At 45.3% G+C, this 18,939-nt stretch overlaps 2 protein-coding genes across 3 annotated transcripts in view; both read left to right on the top strand.

Moving 5' to 3' along the window:
• Nucleotides 1-10,996, top strand: part of arhgef10 (Rho guanine nucleotide exchange factor (GEF) 10) — a 102,502-nt gene extending 91,506 nt beyond the window's left edge. For both annotated transcript variants that reach the window (XM_063183535.1, XM_063183534.1), the window contains 2 exons: nucleotides 8,171-8,293; nucleotides 9,290-10,996. In XM_063183535.1, coding sequence (XP_063039605.1) covers nucleotides 8,171-8,293; nucleotides 9,290-9,816 — 650 coding nt within the window. In that variant the 3' untranslated portion in view covers nucleotides 9,817-10,996. The remainder of the gene's footprint in view (nucleotides 1-8,170; nucleotides 8,294-9,289) is intronic.
• Nucleotides 10,997-13,319: 2,323 nt separating this feature from the next.
• Nucleotides 13,320-17,708, top strand: LOC134469977 (kelch repeat and BTB domain-containing protein 11). Its single transcript, XM_063224003.1, has 2 exons — nucleotides 13,320-13,852; nucleotides 14,686-17,708. Exon 2 carries the CDS (start codon nucleotides 14,940-14,942, stop codon nucleotides 17,121-17,123), a length of 2,184 nt encoding a protein of 727 aa, XP_063080073.1. The 5' UTR covers nucleotides 13,320-13,852; nucleotides 14,686-14,939; the 3' UTR covers nucleotides 17,124-17,708.
• The last annotated feature ends 1,231 nt before the right edge of the window (nucleotides 17,709-18,939 follow it).

Here is an 18,939-nt window from a genome sequence, read left to right as displayed (position 1 = left end):
AGTAGCCAGAGGCTGGAGAAGATTATGCTCTTGGTTTGGGGAATTCTGTGGAGACAGATGGTCTTCGGTTGGTGTCTGGCTTCAGCTTAATATCAATTCTTGTTCAAAGGAGAATTCCTTGGTCTTGAATCTGGAATGTGTAAGCAGTATGGGTGATGACAACATTTGGAAAGAAACATAATTTACCTTAATCTAATAGAATCCGAATCTATTGAACTTCTCTGATTTTTTTCCCTTCCCTTCATATATTACAGATGTACTCGCCAAGATTCATCAAGGATTTGGCTCGGTGTTGTGATAAAACATTTCCATGCATCTACTAGGCTGCTATGCGAGGTCGTAAGGTTAACATTATCTGCAGCTTACGAACAGAGCCAGACTACCATGTAAAATCATTTCTTTACATCTGAAACAAAATATTGCAACATGGAGGTTCTGTCGTCATATCACAGTGTCTGTTTTGCTTCCCCTTTCAGTCAACATGAGGTAGCCATGGCAACAAATAAGCACTGTAGGCATTGTCTGTGCATGCACGGATATCTGTGCTATAAATGTCAGTGATATTTTTGTTATCTTGCTGTCCTTGGGGCGGGTGGGCACGAATGGAACAAAAAAGAAACATTGAGTCACACTGTGATCTGCAAGCAGAACTACTGAGGAAGTTTGGAAATGTTGAAAAAAGAGGAAAGAAAAGTCAAAAGATAGGAAATGTCTGACAACATTACAAAACTGCCGCCATCCGGCATCAGCGGATTTTTCTGAGAAATAATCAGTGTGCATGACCTCTAATCTGCTGTCAACGTCTACCGCAGCCCTTCTCTGTGACACACACACACACACACACACACACACACACACACACACACACACACACACACACACACACACACACACGCACACACACTCCATCATAGTTTTACTCTGCAGGCTGGTGTTTTTTATAGGTACTGCACTGTGCTGCAGTTGAATGATTGCTGCGCTGGTGTTATTCCTATATAACCAATGACAGCTGTGAAGCCTCCGTAATTAGGATATCTCTAGTGACTAGACCAACTGCAGTCTGCAAACAAGCTCTGCACTAATAGAGGGATGACTGGCGTTTCTGTGAGCAACACAGAACTCTGTGCCGCATGAAAGATGAAGGAATAGTATGCCTTCCTGATTGGCTCATATTGTCTTTTTGTGTGTGTGTGTGTGTGTGGCAGAATTTTGTTACGCAAGATAAAAAAAAAACCTCACATGCACAGTCACTGTCACATTCAGCCGTCTTTATGTCAAATAATTTGTTACCAAAGTACCACTAAAGCGGGCTGACATTTTTCACCCCCTTTTTTATTTATGCGCCAAGTCCCCAGGGGGGTATAGGGTGTCCAAGTCTAAGACAGAACGGCCCTTGTCGGTTGAGGTGGAATGGGAGACACATTTGGCAAATGCCTCTGACTCACGTGAGCAGCCCTTCGTCTTGCAGCTGCAGGATTTAACCAGCAATATCATCTGAGATTGTTCAGAGAGATCACACTAGTTTCAGAATACACATATTTAAAGTACAGAAAACAAAGAAAAGACCAGCCTCTGTGGTAGCCATGTCAAAGGCATGGATGGTCTGTCTTTTGGTAGTGTGTTTTGTAGTATTTCCTGCTACAACTCAGCCTATGACGGCCATACTCAAAAAGTTGTGCTGCTGCAGCCACAGTAGAGCCTTAAGGGGACACCCTGTCCACTGTAATTTTCAATGAATACAAACATATTCCTCAAAAGATATAGGATGTCACTTCAGGAGAATGATGAACACCAGCTGTCTTTCATTTTCTGTGAGTTTGTGGGCATTTGTGCATGCATTTGTGTGTTGTAAACTGACGTGTGTGTGTGTGTGTGTGTGTGTGTGTGTGTGTGTGTGTGTGTGTGTGTGTGTGTGTGTGTGTGTGTGTGTGTGTGTGTGTGTGTGCGTGTGCGTGTGCGTGCGCACGCGCGTTTGTGCATGTGTGTGTAAACTGTCAAGGAAAGGAAAAATCACCACAAGTTGAGTTGTACTGTGCCTTTTGGAATCCCTACTGTGTCACTCCTGTGATGTGTAGAGGTAGCTAGATGAAAGTCATGCCAGGCAAGTTCTCTGATGTGCTGTAACAACCACCGACTTGAAAGACTTCCTTTCGAGGGGTTTCATTTGTGATTTCTATTACCAATTGCTAGCTTCCGCTGCTGATAGCAGCTCTGTGGCTGTTTATTTTCCTTTTTTTTTTCCGGTCTCTAGAAACCACAATCCCCACTCCTAGTCTCTTTTTGTGTAACCGAAACCAATGTTCGGGGATGTAGAGATTTGTCAGGACAAGTTGAGATGTTGAAATGTTTACGGCCTCTGGAAGGGCCTTTACCTGCCTTTGGCTTGACACACAAAGAGGGTTTTCATTGCAAGACACCACAGTATTCATTTGCTCCGCTAAAGATCAATGGGGCCAGAAATATGGAACAGTCAAATGTGCATTTACGGTATGGAAGTCTTAGACATTGTAATAAACATGTAACCATTCTGACAAGGACTACCTTTTAAATACAGCATACAGGCTGAAAACAGTGTGTTTGGGGTAACGGTCAGGTATGAAGTCTGCATATTTTGGGTATTTGTATCTGCAGGGGAAATGCATGACTTCTACTTCAATGTCTGTGTGTACAGGCACCGTTTAATCCATTGGTAATTTTAGCTCTATCCCAGGATAACAGTTGTAGTTACACATGAAACATACAGCAGATTAACTGTGCTATTCAGACAATTACTCTTAACAACATGAATCGAGCTCTATCTGATGAGGGCTTACCCTTCTAAACCCCTGCCTTGTGCAATCTCAGAAAGATGCAGTGGGCGGCCAAACCTTGTGTCCCATTCAGATCTGGGTGGAGTTGAGTTTCTGCACAGGGAGGCCCGTAACCTAATACATCACAAAGTGTTTTCCTGAGCTGAGGTTTCATTAAGCAATCACTGGTGAGGGAGAGGGGAGAGAGTGAGACCCACAGCAGTTTGACCCAGGCCAGGACACACTACATGTAGGTCCACAGGGGAGATGTTCCCATCAATAGTGACGTCTCTATAATAGAATCCTGGACGCACTCTTGTCTCTCTCTGGCAACAACAGCTTGGTTTCATCCATGGGTTGTAGTAGGGACACAAGACCACATTCTGGCTATAGGACCGCAAACGTATGTTTGTGTACAGGCTTTTATTCGTAATTGTGCTATGTCACAGAAAAACATTCCTGACAAAATGTTGAAAAGATGTCAAAAGCATAATCTTCCATATGTCTCATGCCTTTGGGGCTGCAAGTGCAGCTTTCAATGGCCGCAATTCCCTCCAGATCTGTTAGACAAGCTTTTTACTGTGTTCAATGGTAATGTAATAAGCAAAACCTGGTGTATTAATAAAATGAAATAATTTACTACTTTCATGATTGTTACTGCCAGAATCGTACATGAAATGTCACTCAAACCCAATAGAACACTGTATTCCATGAGGTGCTGAAATGTAAAGAGACGTATCCCAGAGGTCTGTAGAGTAGAACAGCTTGGATTATGTCACTGTTGAATGCTGTGTGGACTACTGGTCTGCTGATTATATGTTGTCTGGCCAGGATGACCTGCTGCCTTAGATTAAGTCAAGTCAAGTCAAGTCAAGTCAAGTCAAGTTTATTGTCAATTTCTTTACATGCACTGGTCATACAAAGAATTTGAAATTGCGTTTCTTGCTCTCCCATGCAGACATAGACTAATCTAGGTAAGGACATAGACAGTATAGACATAGACAGTACTCATACATGGACATAGACAGTATGGACGTAGACATTGCTCATACAGACATTTAAAGTGCAAGACTGGACAACAGAAGACTTGTAGAGAACATACATTAAGAGGAGGTATTTTGTTGTTCTTTTTTCTAAAGTCCTTTATAGCGTTCTGACATAGTAATAGTAGCATTTGAAGAAATAAATAATTAAAAAAGGTTTTTATTTAAATACACCAGCAGCAGTATGTGTGTGTGTGTGTGTTTGTATGTGTTTTGTGTGCGTGTGTGTGTGTGTGTGTGTGTGTGTGTGTGTGTGTGTGTGTGTGTGTGTGTGTGTGTGTGTGTGTGTGTGTGTGTGTGTGTTTAGTGCAGGTAGAAAGTGCGGTGTGCGTCTGTGTGTGTGTACCTGTGTATGTGTGTGTGTGTGTGTGTGTGTGTGTATGTGTGTGAGTATGAGTTGTGTGTCAGTGTGTGTATGTTTGGGTTTAGTGCAGAAAGTGCAGTGTGCTTGTGTGTGTGTGTGTGTGTGTGTGGTGTGTGTGTGTGTGTGTGTGTGTGTGTGTGTGTGTGTGTGTGTGTGTGTGTGTGTGTGTGTGTGTGTGTGTGTGTGTGTGTGTGTGTGTGTGTGTGTGTGTGTGTGTGTTGTGTGTGTGTTGTGTGTGCATGTGTATGTTTTGAGTTAGTGCAGGTTGAAAGTTCAGTCACAGATGTAGTAGTGCAGGTGGAGTGTTCAGTCGCAGATATGGTGGTGGGGGATGAGGGGGGGGGAGCGTTGTCAGTGGCCTGGCTGGCTAGAGGCTGACAGTGAAGGGAGAGTGGGTTTGAGTGTTCAGTATCTTGATTGCTTGATGCATCGTGCTGCTTGTAAGCCTGGTGGTACGGGAACGGAGGCGCCTGTACCTCATTCCAGAGGGCAGGAGGCTGAAAACAGTTTGTGTGCAGGGTGGCTTGTGTCTTTGGTGATCATCAGTGCTTTTCGGGTAAGGCGGGCGGTGTAAATGTCCTGCAGGGAGGGGAGTGGTACTCCAATGATCTTCTTCGCTGTGTTCACAATGAGCTGGAGTGTCTTCCTGTTTTGCTCCGTGCAGCTTCCTCCCCACACTGTGATGCAGCTGGACACGACGCTCTCTATGGTTCCTCTGTAGAATGTTGTCATGATGGAGGGGTGTAGCACTTGCCTTCTTTAGTTTGCGCAAGAAGTAGAGACGCTGATGGGCCTTCTTCGCCAGTGATGTAGTGTTGGTGGTCCAAGAGAGGTCGTCGCTGATGTGCACTCCAAGGAACTTGGTGCTGCTCACTCTCTCCACAGCATCACCGTCGATGGTCAGTGGTGGCAGTTGTTTTTGGACCCTCTGAAAGTTGACAACAATCTCCTTGGTCTTGTTGACATTCAGCAGGAGGTTGTTGTCTTTGCACCATCTGGCCAGCAGGTCTACTTCTCTGTAGTGGGTCTCATCGCCCTTAGTGATGAGGCCCACCAGTGTTGTATCATCCGCAAACTTCACTAGATGGTTAGTGCTGTGGGTCGTTGTGCAGTCATGTGTCAGCAGCGTGAACAGCAGGGGGCTGAGAACACAACCTTGCGGAGCCCCCGTGCTCAGGGTCAGGGTGCTTGAGGTGTTATTCCCTACCTGTACTGCTTGTGGTCTCTGCATCAGGAAGTCCAGCAGCCAGTTGCAGAGGGAGGTGCTGAAACCTAGTTTGTCCAGTTTTCTGATGAGTTGTTGTGGTATTATGGTATTGAATGCTGAGCTGAAGTCAATGAACAGCATTCTCACATATGAGTCTTTATTGTCCAAGTGGGTGAGGGCTGGATGGAGGGCAGAGCAGATTGCATCCTCCGTGGATCGCTTGGCTCGGTATGCGAACTGGTAGGGGTCCAGGGTGGGGGGTAGGGTGGCTTTGATGTGTGTCAGGACTAGCCGTTCGAAGCACTTCATGATTATGGGCGTCAGTGCTAATGTTAAATAATGTTAATTAATGTTAAATCCTAGTAGTATGATTGTCTCTCTAGCTGAATCGTATGTAGAATGTCATACAAAAACACTAGAATATCCTATTCCATTTGGTTCTTGGGTTAAAATAAAGTAGTGCAATATCTCATAGGTGTGTGGAGTGGAGATGTGCAGTATAACGCCACGTCACAGTGGGATGCTGAGTGCTGGTATGCTGATACAGTAGATGCAGTCTGGGAAGGCTGACCTGCTGGCGTGGTGGGAGGAGGGAGTGGGAGAAGGAGAGGAAGCGGGATGGGAGGTCTCCTCTCCTGAGCCAGTGGCGGCTTTGTCTCTAGTGACCTACATATCTAGCCGCATGTGTGCTAATGGTCGTAAACAAACCCGGCCATGAAACAACACCTCACCTCCAGCTTTAATCTTCATTACTCGGCCTGGCAAGTCATATCTGCAGGTGCAGTGCTCACCAGTAACTGTTATCAGTTACCAGTTAACATTACATGCCAACGGGGGAACAAAGGGGTCAGTTGTCCCAGTCCAGGCGCAGGGAGAGAGGGGCCCCAGAATGGAATCCACATTACATAGTATGTATTGGGTGGGGGGCCCTTTCAAATGGCTTTGTCACAGGGCCCAGCCAAAACTGTCAAAAGCTCTGACTATTACTACTACTACTACTACTACTACTACTACTACTACTACTACTACTACTACTGGAGTATGTAGTATAAACCTGGCTGTATATAGTAAAACAAGATTATTTATTTACATACGTATTTATTTGAATGGGCTTATGGTCAGAAGTTACTAATCTCGTTATCTGTCTCATGAGAGGAACATCAAAGCCCGCCTATAGTGTGAGAACAAGAATGCGGTCATGACATGCTGGTATGGGTTGGGATTTGTTTTTGGTAGGATTTCACATTCCAAGAAAATTGAGAATCCTGTCTTTTTTGCCCTGACTTGCAAAGTAAATTGCCAAATCCAAACACAACTTATAGAAACACACACTGACCATTTCACTGTTCTTTCTTTAATAACAACGTTTCGGTACTAGACCTTCATCAGGCAAATCCTAACACAAAAGTTGAGTCCTTCAGCTCAATGCTTAGTTGGAGAAACTTGGACGTGGACTGTTCTTTAGGTGTCATTCAACAATACACCAGTGGTGCAGACATGGAATGAAAAGTCATTGCTTGGTTGGCTGCCACGTGACTCTGTCCAGCTGTGTAAAGTAAAGAAGTCATCAGAGATGCCGCCACTCATCAAAAGGGTCAGTGAATAGGTCGGCCCATATGACTACGAGCAATCCCACTGGATTATAGACTTTAAGTAGGCCTGGTTGTGTGCAGCACTAACTGCTGAAGAACACTGATAAAAGCTCCCTGTTCATGGATATTACTGAGCTCAAGCGAGACAACACTCTTGCTTTTATTTGAGAGAAACCCACACAACAAAACCTCTTTACCTGAAGTAATTTGAAGTTAAACCACCTCTAATTCAATCCACAACCAATCTAAACAGATGTAAGTGCCAGCCTTCTGCTCTCCTAACTCTGGTTCTAGTGCCATGGTTCCCACTGTGAATTTACAGTGTGTGCTGTTTGCCGTAGTGAGTGATTAAAAGTTAACGGACGCAGAGAGCCAGGCTGGCCATTATATGCCAAGAGGGCTGATTCAGACGGTTGCTCAGCTCAAACACAGCATTTCACTCCCTAATTGATCGTTTGCTGGCTGTACTCCATTTAACCCTTTCAATAGTATAGTAGTAGTAGTTGTAATAGTAGTAGCCACTTTTATTTGTCCCAGTATGGCAAATTTATTTGATACATTTGGTGAAAACATGGGTATGAGTGAATTTGGAATGTGCACTACTTCAGAGTTCAGACATAAAATGTTAAAATAATAAATACGCAGTGAGCCTTGTTCCTGGCTCAGACTGAGTACAAGGTCATCTATCGTCTTGTTCCCATGTTGCAATTACCTTCACCCGTTGTGTAACCACTTCAATGTTGCATTTTTAACTGCTGCAACCTGCAGGGGAACACTGTCAGACCACCGTGTGTCCCCGGTTAATGTCAGAGATGTACATTATGAGGTTTCCTTGGAAACCATTGGCTGCCAGACACCATTGCCATGGTTACTGTCCCACACATTTCACTCCTACACGACCACACAAATGGGTCCATTAATATTGATCATTCTCAACACTGAATGACAGCCTTCACTTCAATTGTAAATGAATTTGGATTCATTACATTATAGTCCGATTAAACATTAAACCTCTTGATTTAATGTTCAGGAAAGCACATTTGTCCTGAGAAAATGAATGTAATAAGAGTAATGTTTCAGTGACTTCTACCTGGCTGGCCCCTGGAGTAGGAATCTGCTGAGTCATCGTACAGTAATAACAGCCGTGTTTATTTTGCTGTTACTTGAACTCCCAGGGCACCAGAGGGTTTCTGTGAGCAGTCTTCTGGTGTGCCACAGCCTGCTTCTCGTAGGCACCAACCTTGGAGTGATCGTGGCCCTCTCCGTCCCTCGACTGCAGGGAATCCCCAAAGTCACAGGTGAGTGCACCGTCCCACACAAACACAGGTCTGTAATAGTGGATAATGACCATCTTTGTTGTGCACCTTTTCCCCCAAAAAAACATAAAATTCCCGCCAACACAGTCGGTGGCATATTAACCAAAAGACGTGGCTGCCTTCCAGCTGACACGCATGCAGGCCAAGATGGTAGTGGGCTAGGCGGGTGGGCGGGCTGTGATGGGGAAGGGTTAATGTTGGTTTAGTAATTAGACAGGAAGACCAGGCCCAGACTGGTTTATTTTAGCAGCTGACCTTCTCTCACAGAGATATTTTATCCTGATAATTGGCGCACTGGCCCGGGGCCTCATACTCCGTGCCTAAGTGGTCTTTGTGATCAAACCAGGCAACTCCCCCCGCCATTGCTGTTAAAAGGCAGCACTTTTACGCCTTGGACTTGGACAGGGGGCTGGTGGGGGTGTCTTTGGAGAGATATAGTTACTTGTGTGTGGGCCTTTTGTTTGCGTCTATGCGGGTAGTATTTGTGAAACATATTACCTAGGCTACGCCTCTCATTTATCAGGTCTCTGACATTTACAGTATTGTTGTCTATCACAAATCTATTTTTGCCTTTTTTTAACAGACAATGGCATGATAATTTCACTGTTTGAGGACATGTGATTGCAATGTTTTCCATCATTGTGTCATGATATACAGCAGAGGTGGGGGGAACCTTTTTCATTCGAAGGGCCACTTCAAATTCATCCGAGGGCCGTAAAAGTCCTCAGAGGGCCGTAATATGAAAACAAACCAGGATTTCCCCCTGCACTTTAGAGTTAGAGATTAGAGTAACTTTACTCTTTCACATTTGAAGCCAGAGCATTTTTTGTTAAGATTAACTAATTGTGTGTGTGTGTGTGTGTGTGTGTGTGTGTGTGTGTGTGTGTGTGTGTGTGTGTGTGTGTGTGTGTGTGTGTGTGTGTGTGTGTGTGTGTGTGTGTGTGTGTGTGTGTATCTGCGGCTGGTTTGTGTACACAGGCAGGGGCATGGTGTCCTTCCACGCTCACAACAGCCCAGTCAAGTTTCTCACCATGGCAGCGGCGGTCTGCAACCTACCACAGGGCAGCCTGTCTGGCAGCCCGCCCACCCAGCGAGCAGCAGCAGCTCCCGATGGGGAAGGGCCCCCCAGCTCGTTTGGCCCTGCACCAAACGGCACCACTACCACCACAGTGTCAGACCAGCCAGGTGATGCCATCAGCAGCAGCAGCAGCGGCATCGGGAGCCCCTCTGCGGCCGAAGCCGAAGACGCCCTGTCCTGCGGGTCCCTGGCGCTATCCCAGGGATCCCTGGAGCACGGGCCAGAGGACGGCGCCATATACGAGCAGCTCAACGACCCCGCCTACACCCAGAAGGGCAAGCGCAGCCAGAAGGTGGACGTGAGCTCGCTGCTGGTCGTCTCGGGAGGTCTGGGTCACCGCCGGGTCAACCGGAAGACCAAACCATCGCGCCATGAGGAGACCACCTCCACCATTATGGTGTGGCAGATCCCTCTGGCTAATGTTTGAGAGAGAGGAAAGCAAGAAGGGGAAAGGGAGCAGTATGGCAAGTGAGAGCATACTTAACAGTACATGTTACCAAAACTTCAGAACAAGCCCCACTCTGCCTCAGGGTTTGATCTGTAAGGGCTTCTCTTTAGGGGTGAAAAGGCAGAAGAGGGAAGGGGAGGTGCTGTTCTACTTGAAAACAGTCAGGTTCCTATGGAAACCCACTGTGTGTGTGTCTTTGCTAGGGAACAAACATTCACAGTTGGGTCACATGAGGGAATAGAATTTGGAAGCGAGTGTATCAAACGAAAGGTCATGAGGGGTGTAAACTGGACGGATGTTCCAAACTCAGTGTTGATGATAGGCTATAAGGGCACAGAATCAAAGCTTAGGAACCACTTTGATGTCAGGGCACCTGCAACATGGACTCATGGTTATGAACATGCATAACCAACCTTTGTATACGGCAATGTCTTTTTCGAGAAACTGATTTTAAAAAAAGAGGAATAACACGGCTAATATCCAGTTTTGTGCTGGATGTGTACTGTACCTATTTCTACCTTTTTTTGGGAGGGAGGGTTCTACTTTTCAGTTGTTGACCTAGAATACCATATGCAATGTGCATAATTCATTCTTCCTTTCCATTCTTTTTGTTACAAAGAAAATTTAACAGTGTGTCAACATTCTGACACGACTCTTGTCTCCAGGACTCTGGATCTGTTGTACCGTACTCTTAACTGCCCACATAAATATTTCAAGAAGTGCTCAACAAGCACATGCAGTAGTAAGTAAGATATAGGGGTAAACCACGCCCAGGAAATGGCCATGATGTGTTGACTGCAGTTTCTGCTGATAAGTGTTTGTAATGACGAGGGAGAAAAATCAAGATTGCAAAGGGAAAACACTGGCTGGCCAGGTTCCTATTGTGAGTCTTGAACGAGACTGAGATGTGTTTTTTATATATATATCAAAGAAGAGGAATCCATCACAAACCTAAATTAAGCTTGAGACTTAAAAAGTGTATTTAAATTAACCAAAAAAGCTTTATACTGAACAATTTTATGTTGTATTCCTGTTGTGTATATTAACATTTATGAAATTGTGTATCCCATCGTTTTGATGTCTTTTCATATTTAGTTTCTGTTGTCAAATTATGCCTGTCTCAAAAGATTAATAATTAAACGATGTACTAAAGATTTCACCATTTGAAGTTGTTTATTGAGTCATATTAATGAATGCGAACAAATCAACTGCACAGACATAACAAATCATTGTGTAAAGAGCCAGACAATATCTCCCCTTAACAGTGCATGTGTTAAGAAACACAGATATCAATACTTGACTTGAAACACTGATATCAATCTGTGAAAAACATACAAAAACTACAACTGCAGACAAAGTCTTTTGCACATATTTATTCAAACTGTGTCCTAAGAGATTCCGTAGCACATATTTTCTTCTTGGAAACAATTTCCACTCCATTTTGACAGTTGTGACAACCGAGATGATTATCTGTAAGCGCTGTATTTACAGATTCATAAACACACCTCAAGGCCTGAGCCTGTTAAACCACTCCTAAACAGATTTTTACTCCCTGTTGCCATTTATTCCACCATTGAATTCCCTGGAGTCACAGCCATTGAAACGCAAAGTCTCTGATATTATCTTCACTAAGTGCTCCAAAGCCATCAATAAACGAGTAGAGCCATGTGTGCTTTGAACATGCTGCAACATGAACTTGCCTGAAGTGCAGAAAGACGAGGGTGAACTGAGCACTAACGGCCAGTCTGCATGCAGGTCCATGTTTCATGTTTTCACATTTTCCCAGTGTTTCCGAGATGACTGAACATATCTAGGCTTAACACTTGAAGCCGCTAACATGTTGTGGCAAGGTTACATACAGTACATGTGCAAACACTATGCCAATGTGTAGCCCCAAGGCAAGCTCTGGCTGCAACAAACTAGTAGAGGAAAGGTCTTTTCTCAAGGACCCCAACACAGAGCACTGCAGCCCTGTGGTATTTGTGAAACAAACAGGCTTGTTCCATCTAGTCTGACCATTCAGTTTAATTGCCTCATGATCATGTATTGAATAAATTCAATTTCAGTGTATATATTGACCTCTAAAAATAAAATCTAGTACTAGTTGTGACAGTTGTACCCATTTGTCACTATTGTTAATAATCATATTGGTCCAAATATACAGTACATTTAATGACTGGTTTGGAACAACAATAACATGTACTTAACAGTGGCCACTATGATATTGGCAGGCTCTCAGAGGGAAGCCATGCTGACTACAGAATCTGGCTCTGGGACCTCCCGACTCTCAGCTTGACAATGCACTGAGTCAGGATGTCGGTCACTCCAGTGTCCCCTGAGATCTCAGTGGGTGCATCCCAATATGTGACCTTGCCTCCTCCACTTGTGCTTGTCTCCTCGTCCCGCCTCCTGGCCCCTTCTCCGTGGAGAAAACGATAAAGTTTCCCAGCTGTCAGCCTCGCCACAACAACTTTTGAGGGACTGTTTTTCATTCACCACCCCAATTGCAAATGAGAAAAAGACTTTACAATTGAGCTTTTGCAAGATATTGAAATATAATGCTGTTGTCAGTGATGTCATCATGACGAGAAGCAAGTGGAGGAGGCAAGTGGAGGAGGCAAGGTCACATATTGGGATGCACCCAGTGATACGAAGAGTAGAATCAGCAGCATGGCATGGCCCATCATCTCCCGCCCCTTAGCCCTATGACCTATGACCTGGGAAGTCTCTATATGCCAAGTCGTGTCTCTTCCACACCCCTATTGCCATGAATTACCTCCGGGAAGGAATGCTGCTGTGTAATCCTTGCCACTGACAAATCTGTGATGTCCCTGTGATGGCTCAATGAGCCGCCACTATTTTTAACACAGTGAAGGCGGTGGTGTGAAAATCCAAGTAGTGTGTGTGTCGAGAGTGACAGCTGAGAGCCCAACATAACACAACAGACATCAACAACTTAAGCCAGACTGTCTCATGGCAAACCTTGAGTTTATTCATAGAGCAAGATAATATTTCATTTCAGAATTGGTCATTGGATTTATAACTAACATGAGACATTTTGATTTTAATGTTGTTTTAAAATGGATTCTGTAGAACAATTTAAGGTCTGTGCCAATATTATCCTACAAAAAATACAAATGAAATGGAAGTGCAAAAGAATGTCCATGGCACATACCACTTCCATTAGCAGTGGTGTGCATAACCCTTTGTAACGCAATAGGCTATACCCTGTTCAGGCGCGCGTTTTACAGTAATCACGAGCTTTTTTCAAGTGATATGGAATCAATCAGGAATCCCCATGGGGACGACATGAAAGCCGGGTTTGGTTTCCCTCCAGAGATCGGGGAGGCCCACGGTCTGACTGACTCCGGATTTATTTTTCTTTTTTTCACTGCATCTGCAACGTGTCTGCAGGAATGTCTATCAGCAGCACCTTTCCGCGCGACAACGCGTGCATGGCAATAAGCACTTTTTAAGCAGGCGCGTCGGTGTGTAGGGTTAACATAAAAGGGGGTGTGGTTTCGATCAATAACTAACCCAGTCTAGTGTAATTTCAAAACACTGTCAAGGCACTTGCGGTTGCGTGTACTACGAATATGAAACTCGGAACATATTCTGAAGAAGAATAAAAAACTGGGTAATATCTATAGGCTTCTGAAGAGGAAATTGCACGGGCGTGTTGCATTAACGCGCGCATTTGTTTGCCCTGAGTGATACCAGACGGACATCATACTGTTGCTCGTCTCATATCGCACATCAAAGGCTATGCGAGCCGGAGACAATAGTAGCGCTGAAGAAAATACACCGAAGCGGAGTCTTTTTTAATATTCTGCCAGTCGTGCACTGTGTCAGATTGGTTGTGCGATGTGGTGTTGAATTTAAAACACCCCCTGATTTTCCAGCTCAGCAAACTGCTCTGAAGTACGTGCGTTTGGGGACTGCAACCATCTTACATAACTGGATTGTTGAGAGAATCAAGGACTGGTTTTGCTACAAAACACCTACGAATCATTCGGTGAGTATTTCATGTCACGTTGTTCTTGTGGGAAATGCTGACAGTGATCGCTGCAATGATTTTGGTCCGCGCCTTGAGCTGTCACTTACTGCTGAGAAACAATAGACTGTAGGCACGGGCTGTACAATGTGTGGAAGGATGGACGATGTAGATCACAGGTTATCGCAGCGCCCACACTGAATAAAATGGTGCAACCTGCAACGAAAAAAAGAGCAAAATGTGTATCGTGGGCAATGGATGCTCCTTTCCCCCCACTGACATATAATCCCCCCCTGTGTCTCCATCAGCCGAGACGTGACCGAGCATGCTCCATACTGGGACGATTAGCGCAAATACAAAGCGTTCCATCGTTCGTTACAACCATGATGGCTTGTATTTTGTAGTTTTTATTGTTATTATTTTTAAATCATCAGGGCGTAGACTATGTAATGATTGGTCGTTAAACACAATCGGTGCGTAATTGCTGGCATTTGGACAAAGCGAGGAAAAGGGTATTCCATGCGAGGAGGTGTAGGCTGGAATGAAAGCATTGGCTATTGCAGTTATATTTAAAGGGTACTTTCAGTGTTTGCTTGCTCTCCCCAAGGATGCTAATGTGGACTAATAGCGCCCCTCTGAGTTCTGCTGTCTTTACTGTGGATTGGTGTGCACTTGTGACAAAGTAGGTGGGGTTCTGGGTTGATGTGTGCTCTAGTGAAATGTCTCACGTGTGCCAGTTTATCAGTCTACTACTTTAGTTAAGTGGTATTTAATACATTATCATTTTTAAATTAACTTCTTCAACTGATATCATGAAATATTGATTAATTGGGTTTGTGTCTCTTTTTTTGCAGGATTGCAGCCCCAGAATTTTTACAGGAACCTCTGAGGTCTCTACCGTGGGTTCTCCAAATATTTGCACTCCCGGCTGAAGTACCAACTCTGTCCAAGTGCTGCAAAGGGAAAATAGTTTTGGTCAGAGAAATGAAAATCTGATCAATGGAGTCTTGGTTCATTCAACTGTTAAACCTTATGGAGTGTGACCATCTCTCCTGAATTTGCTGCACAGGAAACCGTGCTGCCTGAGGTGTTTTCCATACATGTCAAAATGCAGAACGACTGTGTGTCTTCCAACATGTCCGCACAAGGCCTGAACTTTGATCAGGGGAGTGTGAATGTTGGCTTGCAAGGCCCAAACACATTCACAGTGGAAGCTGATGTCATCTTCCATGCAGCAGGCCCAGATTCTCCAGCTACAATCGTATCTGCGGAAAAACACCAGGTAGTCCCTGAAGCTGCCTCCACAGTTGTCTCTGATATGGAACTGCTGCAGGACAGCCAAAATCTCCATCAAGAGTGGAGAGAATGGGACACAAATGCACAAGAGCATCAAGGGGGTGGCTCGGTGAAAGACTTACCTGTCGGAGACTGCATCCTGGACGGTGGGTCCAGGGACAGTGGTTTTCAGGACCACGTTCAACCACTGGAACCTGTGGTGTGTAAAGCACAAGAGCTGGACCATGAGGGAGACCACCACCACCACCACCACCACCACAGTGGCTCTCCACACAGAAATGGCGTGAAAGAGGAGAGCAACGGGGCCAGGCCAAAGGTCCCCTGCAGTCTGGGGCCCGGCTTCGGAAGCGAGACCAAAGACGCACAGCTGGACAACCCCTCGCTGTTGCCGGATAGTAGTGCTGTGAAGGCCCACTGTCAGGACGCGCAGAATGTCAGCTCTGTTTCAGAGGAGACCCGACTGACATCGTCACGTGATGTGGCCAATATGATTAGTGGCACATCACAGTATCTCACACACAACAACAGTGTGCATGGACACCCGGCGGCACTGACAGAGGGAAGCACAGGAGGCATGAAAGACGCCTCTATATCGCGGGAGAACCCGGACTTAGTCATTGAAGTGGGCGGGCAAAAGATCCAAGCACACAAATCTGTCCTAGCCCAGAAAAGTGACTATTTCAAGGCCCGTCTCTCCCGGGACATACTTAAAGTGAAAGGCGTCAGCTTCAAGACTCTGTCGACCCTGATAGATTATGTTTACACGTCACAGATGAATGTAACCAAGGACAATGTGGTGGAGGTCATTACCGGAGCCAAGATACTGCAGATTCCTTGTGGTGTGCAAGCTGCGGTGGATACAATGTCCCAACAGATCACCACGGAGAACTGCTACGAGATCCTGAGCATAGCCAAGAAGCAGCGACTCAGCGAGCTGAAGGAGACTGCATACCGGTTCATGAGCGACAATTTTCTGCAAGTGCTGAAGGACCCCGCTGTGTACGGCCGCCTGACGGGATCCGAGCGGGATCTGATCCTGAAAACGAGGATGGAGGGCAGGAAGTCTCTGATGGTGGTGGAGATTAACGACGTGTTCGACCGCGTGGCCAGCCGGCCGCCGAGCAGAAACAACAGCCGCCCCCAGAGCCCCCTGTCCGTGGCCTCCTTCGAGGAGAATCACATGATCTACTATTACTGTGACACCACAAAGGACTGGCGGGCACTGACTGTAATGCCAGAGGACATAAACACAAAGGGCTGTGGAATTTGCACAATGTACAACTACCTTTTCGTGGCAGGAGGGATCAAGGGATACGGCGAGAAAGGAAAGACCTCTGACAAGGTGTTCTGCTACAACCCCGTCACTGACCGCTGGAGCGAGGTGCGGCCCATGAACCAGGCACGGTCCCAACTGAAGCTGGTGTCCGTGGACAGCTACCTGTATGCTATCGGCGGCGAGTGCTTATTCACTGTGGAGAGATACGACCCTCGGATGGACAGGTGGACCACTGTCGCGCCACTGCCCAAAGGAGCCTTCGCCGTGGCCCACGAGGCCACCACCTGCAACGGGGAACTGTACGTCTCTGGAGGGTCCCTGTTCTACCGGCTATTGAGGTATGACCCCAAGAGGGATGAGTGGCAGGAGTGTCCCTACAACAACAGCAGGAAGAGGTCCACGGACATGGTGGCCCTCAAGAGCTTCATCTACAGGTTCGACGTCAACAGGGAACAGGGTGTGAACGTGTTCAAGTACAACAGCATCGTGAAGATGTGGCACGACTGCTCCTCCCTAGCACAGACGAGCCCCCAGCCCTTTAGGTGCGCCGTCATCGGGAACTGCATCTACTGTGTCAACAAGACGCAGACTCTGCAGTTTGTTGTGGAGGAGGAAAATGCACAATTCGTGGAGGAGCCACTGAAGGCACCGGTCGAGGCAAAGGGCGTACTGTTTCCGTTCATCTTGAGTTTGCCAGACCGGGGAGAGAGAAACATGTAATTAAGCCCATTTCTCTTCCTACAAGTCACACAACTGACAATTACAAGTGGAAGGGAGAGTGTGGGATTAAGCATGATTTTAATAATTTAAGCTTTACTTTTTCGTGTAGTTCGACATGCCCGGTTTAACTGCTCGAATACAGAATGTCTCTTTGCATGGTGGGTGGAACATGTTTTACAAGGGCGCCTTAAAAAGGACAGTGTTTTGTATTGAAATGAAGAAGCAACATCATTTATATGGTTATTTTACCATTTTGCTTTCTTATGTTATGTCTGTTTTGTGCACTTTTGTGATTTTTGTGACTAAAACTAGAATTTCTGACAGCATTTAAATAGGTCTATTGGTATTGGCTACAAACTATGTTAAAGAAAGCACACTAAAACGGTCCTACTCTTTGTGCAAACACAGGTCCTATGCAACTGGAAACGTGTAGGCAGTGAATCTAAATTCTTTTTGTAAACTTAAGCTAAATGCACCCCCAATCTTCAACTGTCTTTTCTGTGTTTGTAGAAGTTGGAGAATGCGCGCACATCAGTGGTACAGGTGCTGGACAAAAGAGAGTAACTGAAATAAATGATAGAAGTCCGCAACACTGTTAATGCACCCAGTGCAAATAAATCACTGGGAGCATTAACAGTGTTGCGGACTTCTATCATTTTTTTTCTGTGTTTGTACTCAGTGATGATGCTGTACTGTATAGGGGAAGTTAACAAATTGGTGAGGACCAAGCCATAAGTAATCATTACAACCAAGTAACACAGCGTCTATGAAGCACAGAAGAGAGGGAAGTGATCTGATTGGCTGTTAGTAATCTCCAACCAACACAATTCTTGTGTAGAAATCGAATTAAGGAAATCTATACTATTTTCTATTAGGTCAGGATAATGCAGGGGCCTAGCGATTTAGGGCCCATAGAGGGCTGATGTATTTAGGGTGGGGCCCAAATTTATTTTTTGTAAGGGGGGCCACAATTTCTTGCAGCACCTGCAAGAGCAATACCCTCTTCCAACAAAAGTCAAATGATTCTAATATTTAGTAATGCTAATGGTATTTTGCCTATGATGCATAGCACAACGTACAATTTAGGGAGAGAAAAAAACTCCACAAGAACAAGAATAACCGCACAAAAGTCCAAAAGTTAACAACACAGAGCTGAATGAAATGCATATGTGAGCTTACAGTATAACAGTGGTAGAACCATCTCAAATATATTATGTAGTATTAGCTTTGAGCACCATGCACTTGACTGGCCATGTTCTGTGGTCAGTTTTAAAGCATGTAATTGACAATGATAACTAATTAATCAAAGGGACTATCCTCCATGGACCTATTTTACTGTAAGGTAGTCAACAGATCTCGCCAAAGACAAAAAGGCTTACAGTAAGTTATACTAAGAGGTTTTTGCTGTCAGTGGCTAAACGTGTAAAGCAAGAGTGGTTGGGGGGGGGGCAGTTTCCTCTTACATGCATTCTTCTCAATATTCAAAAAGTGAGACAGGGCCTGGCCACGGGTCAGTGGTAATGCTCTCTACCTGAGATCGAAAGATCAAAAGTTCTAATCTTGACTGGGAAAATCAGTTGGTAAGGAAGGGTCTGCTGGGTGGTGGACTGTACAGGTAATGGTGGAAAGCTCGCACATCCACAGGAACGTCTGACCTGGGAGCAGGACCACAAGTGACTAGATGTTTTCCCGAAACGTCACGAATAAAAATAAAATATTGGGAGCAAAAGAAATCCTGGTCGTGCAGCTGACTTTTTCTCAGAATCATCTGGTGGACTGTACACACAGAAAGTGAGACAGGCTAATGAGACAAAAC

Source organism: Engraulis encrasicolus, chromosome 19, assembly GCF_034702125.1.
Source record: "Engraulis encrasicolus isolate BLACKSEA-1 chromosome 19, IST_EnEncr_1.0, whole genome shotgun sequence".
NCBI classification, from domain to species: domain Eukaryota; kingdom Metazoa; phylum Chordata; class Actinopteri; order Clupeiformes; family Engraulidae; genus Engraulis; species Engraulis encrasicolus.
This window is presented reverse-complemented; position numbering and strand designations above follow the sequence as displayed.

Coding starts and splice junctions, on each gene's coding strand:
- LOC134469977 (XM_063224003.1), top strand. CDS start 14,940: ATGCAGAACGACTGTGTGTCTTCCAACATGTCCGCACAAGGCCTGAAC.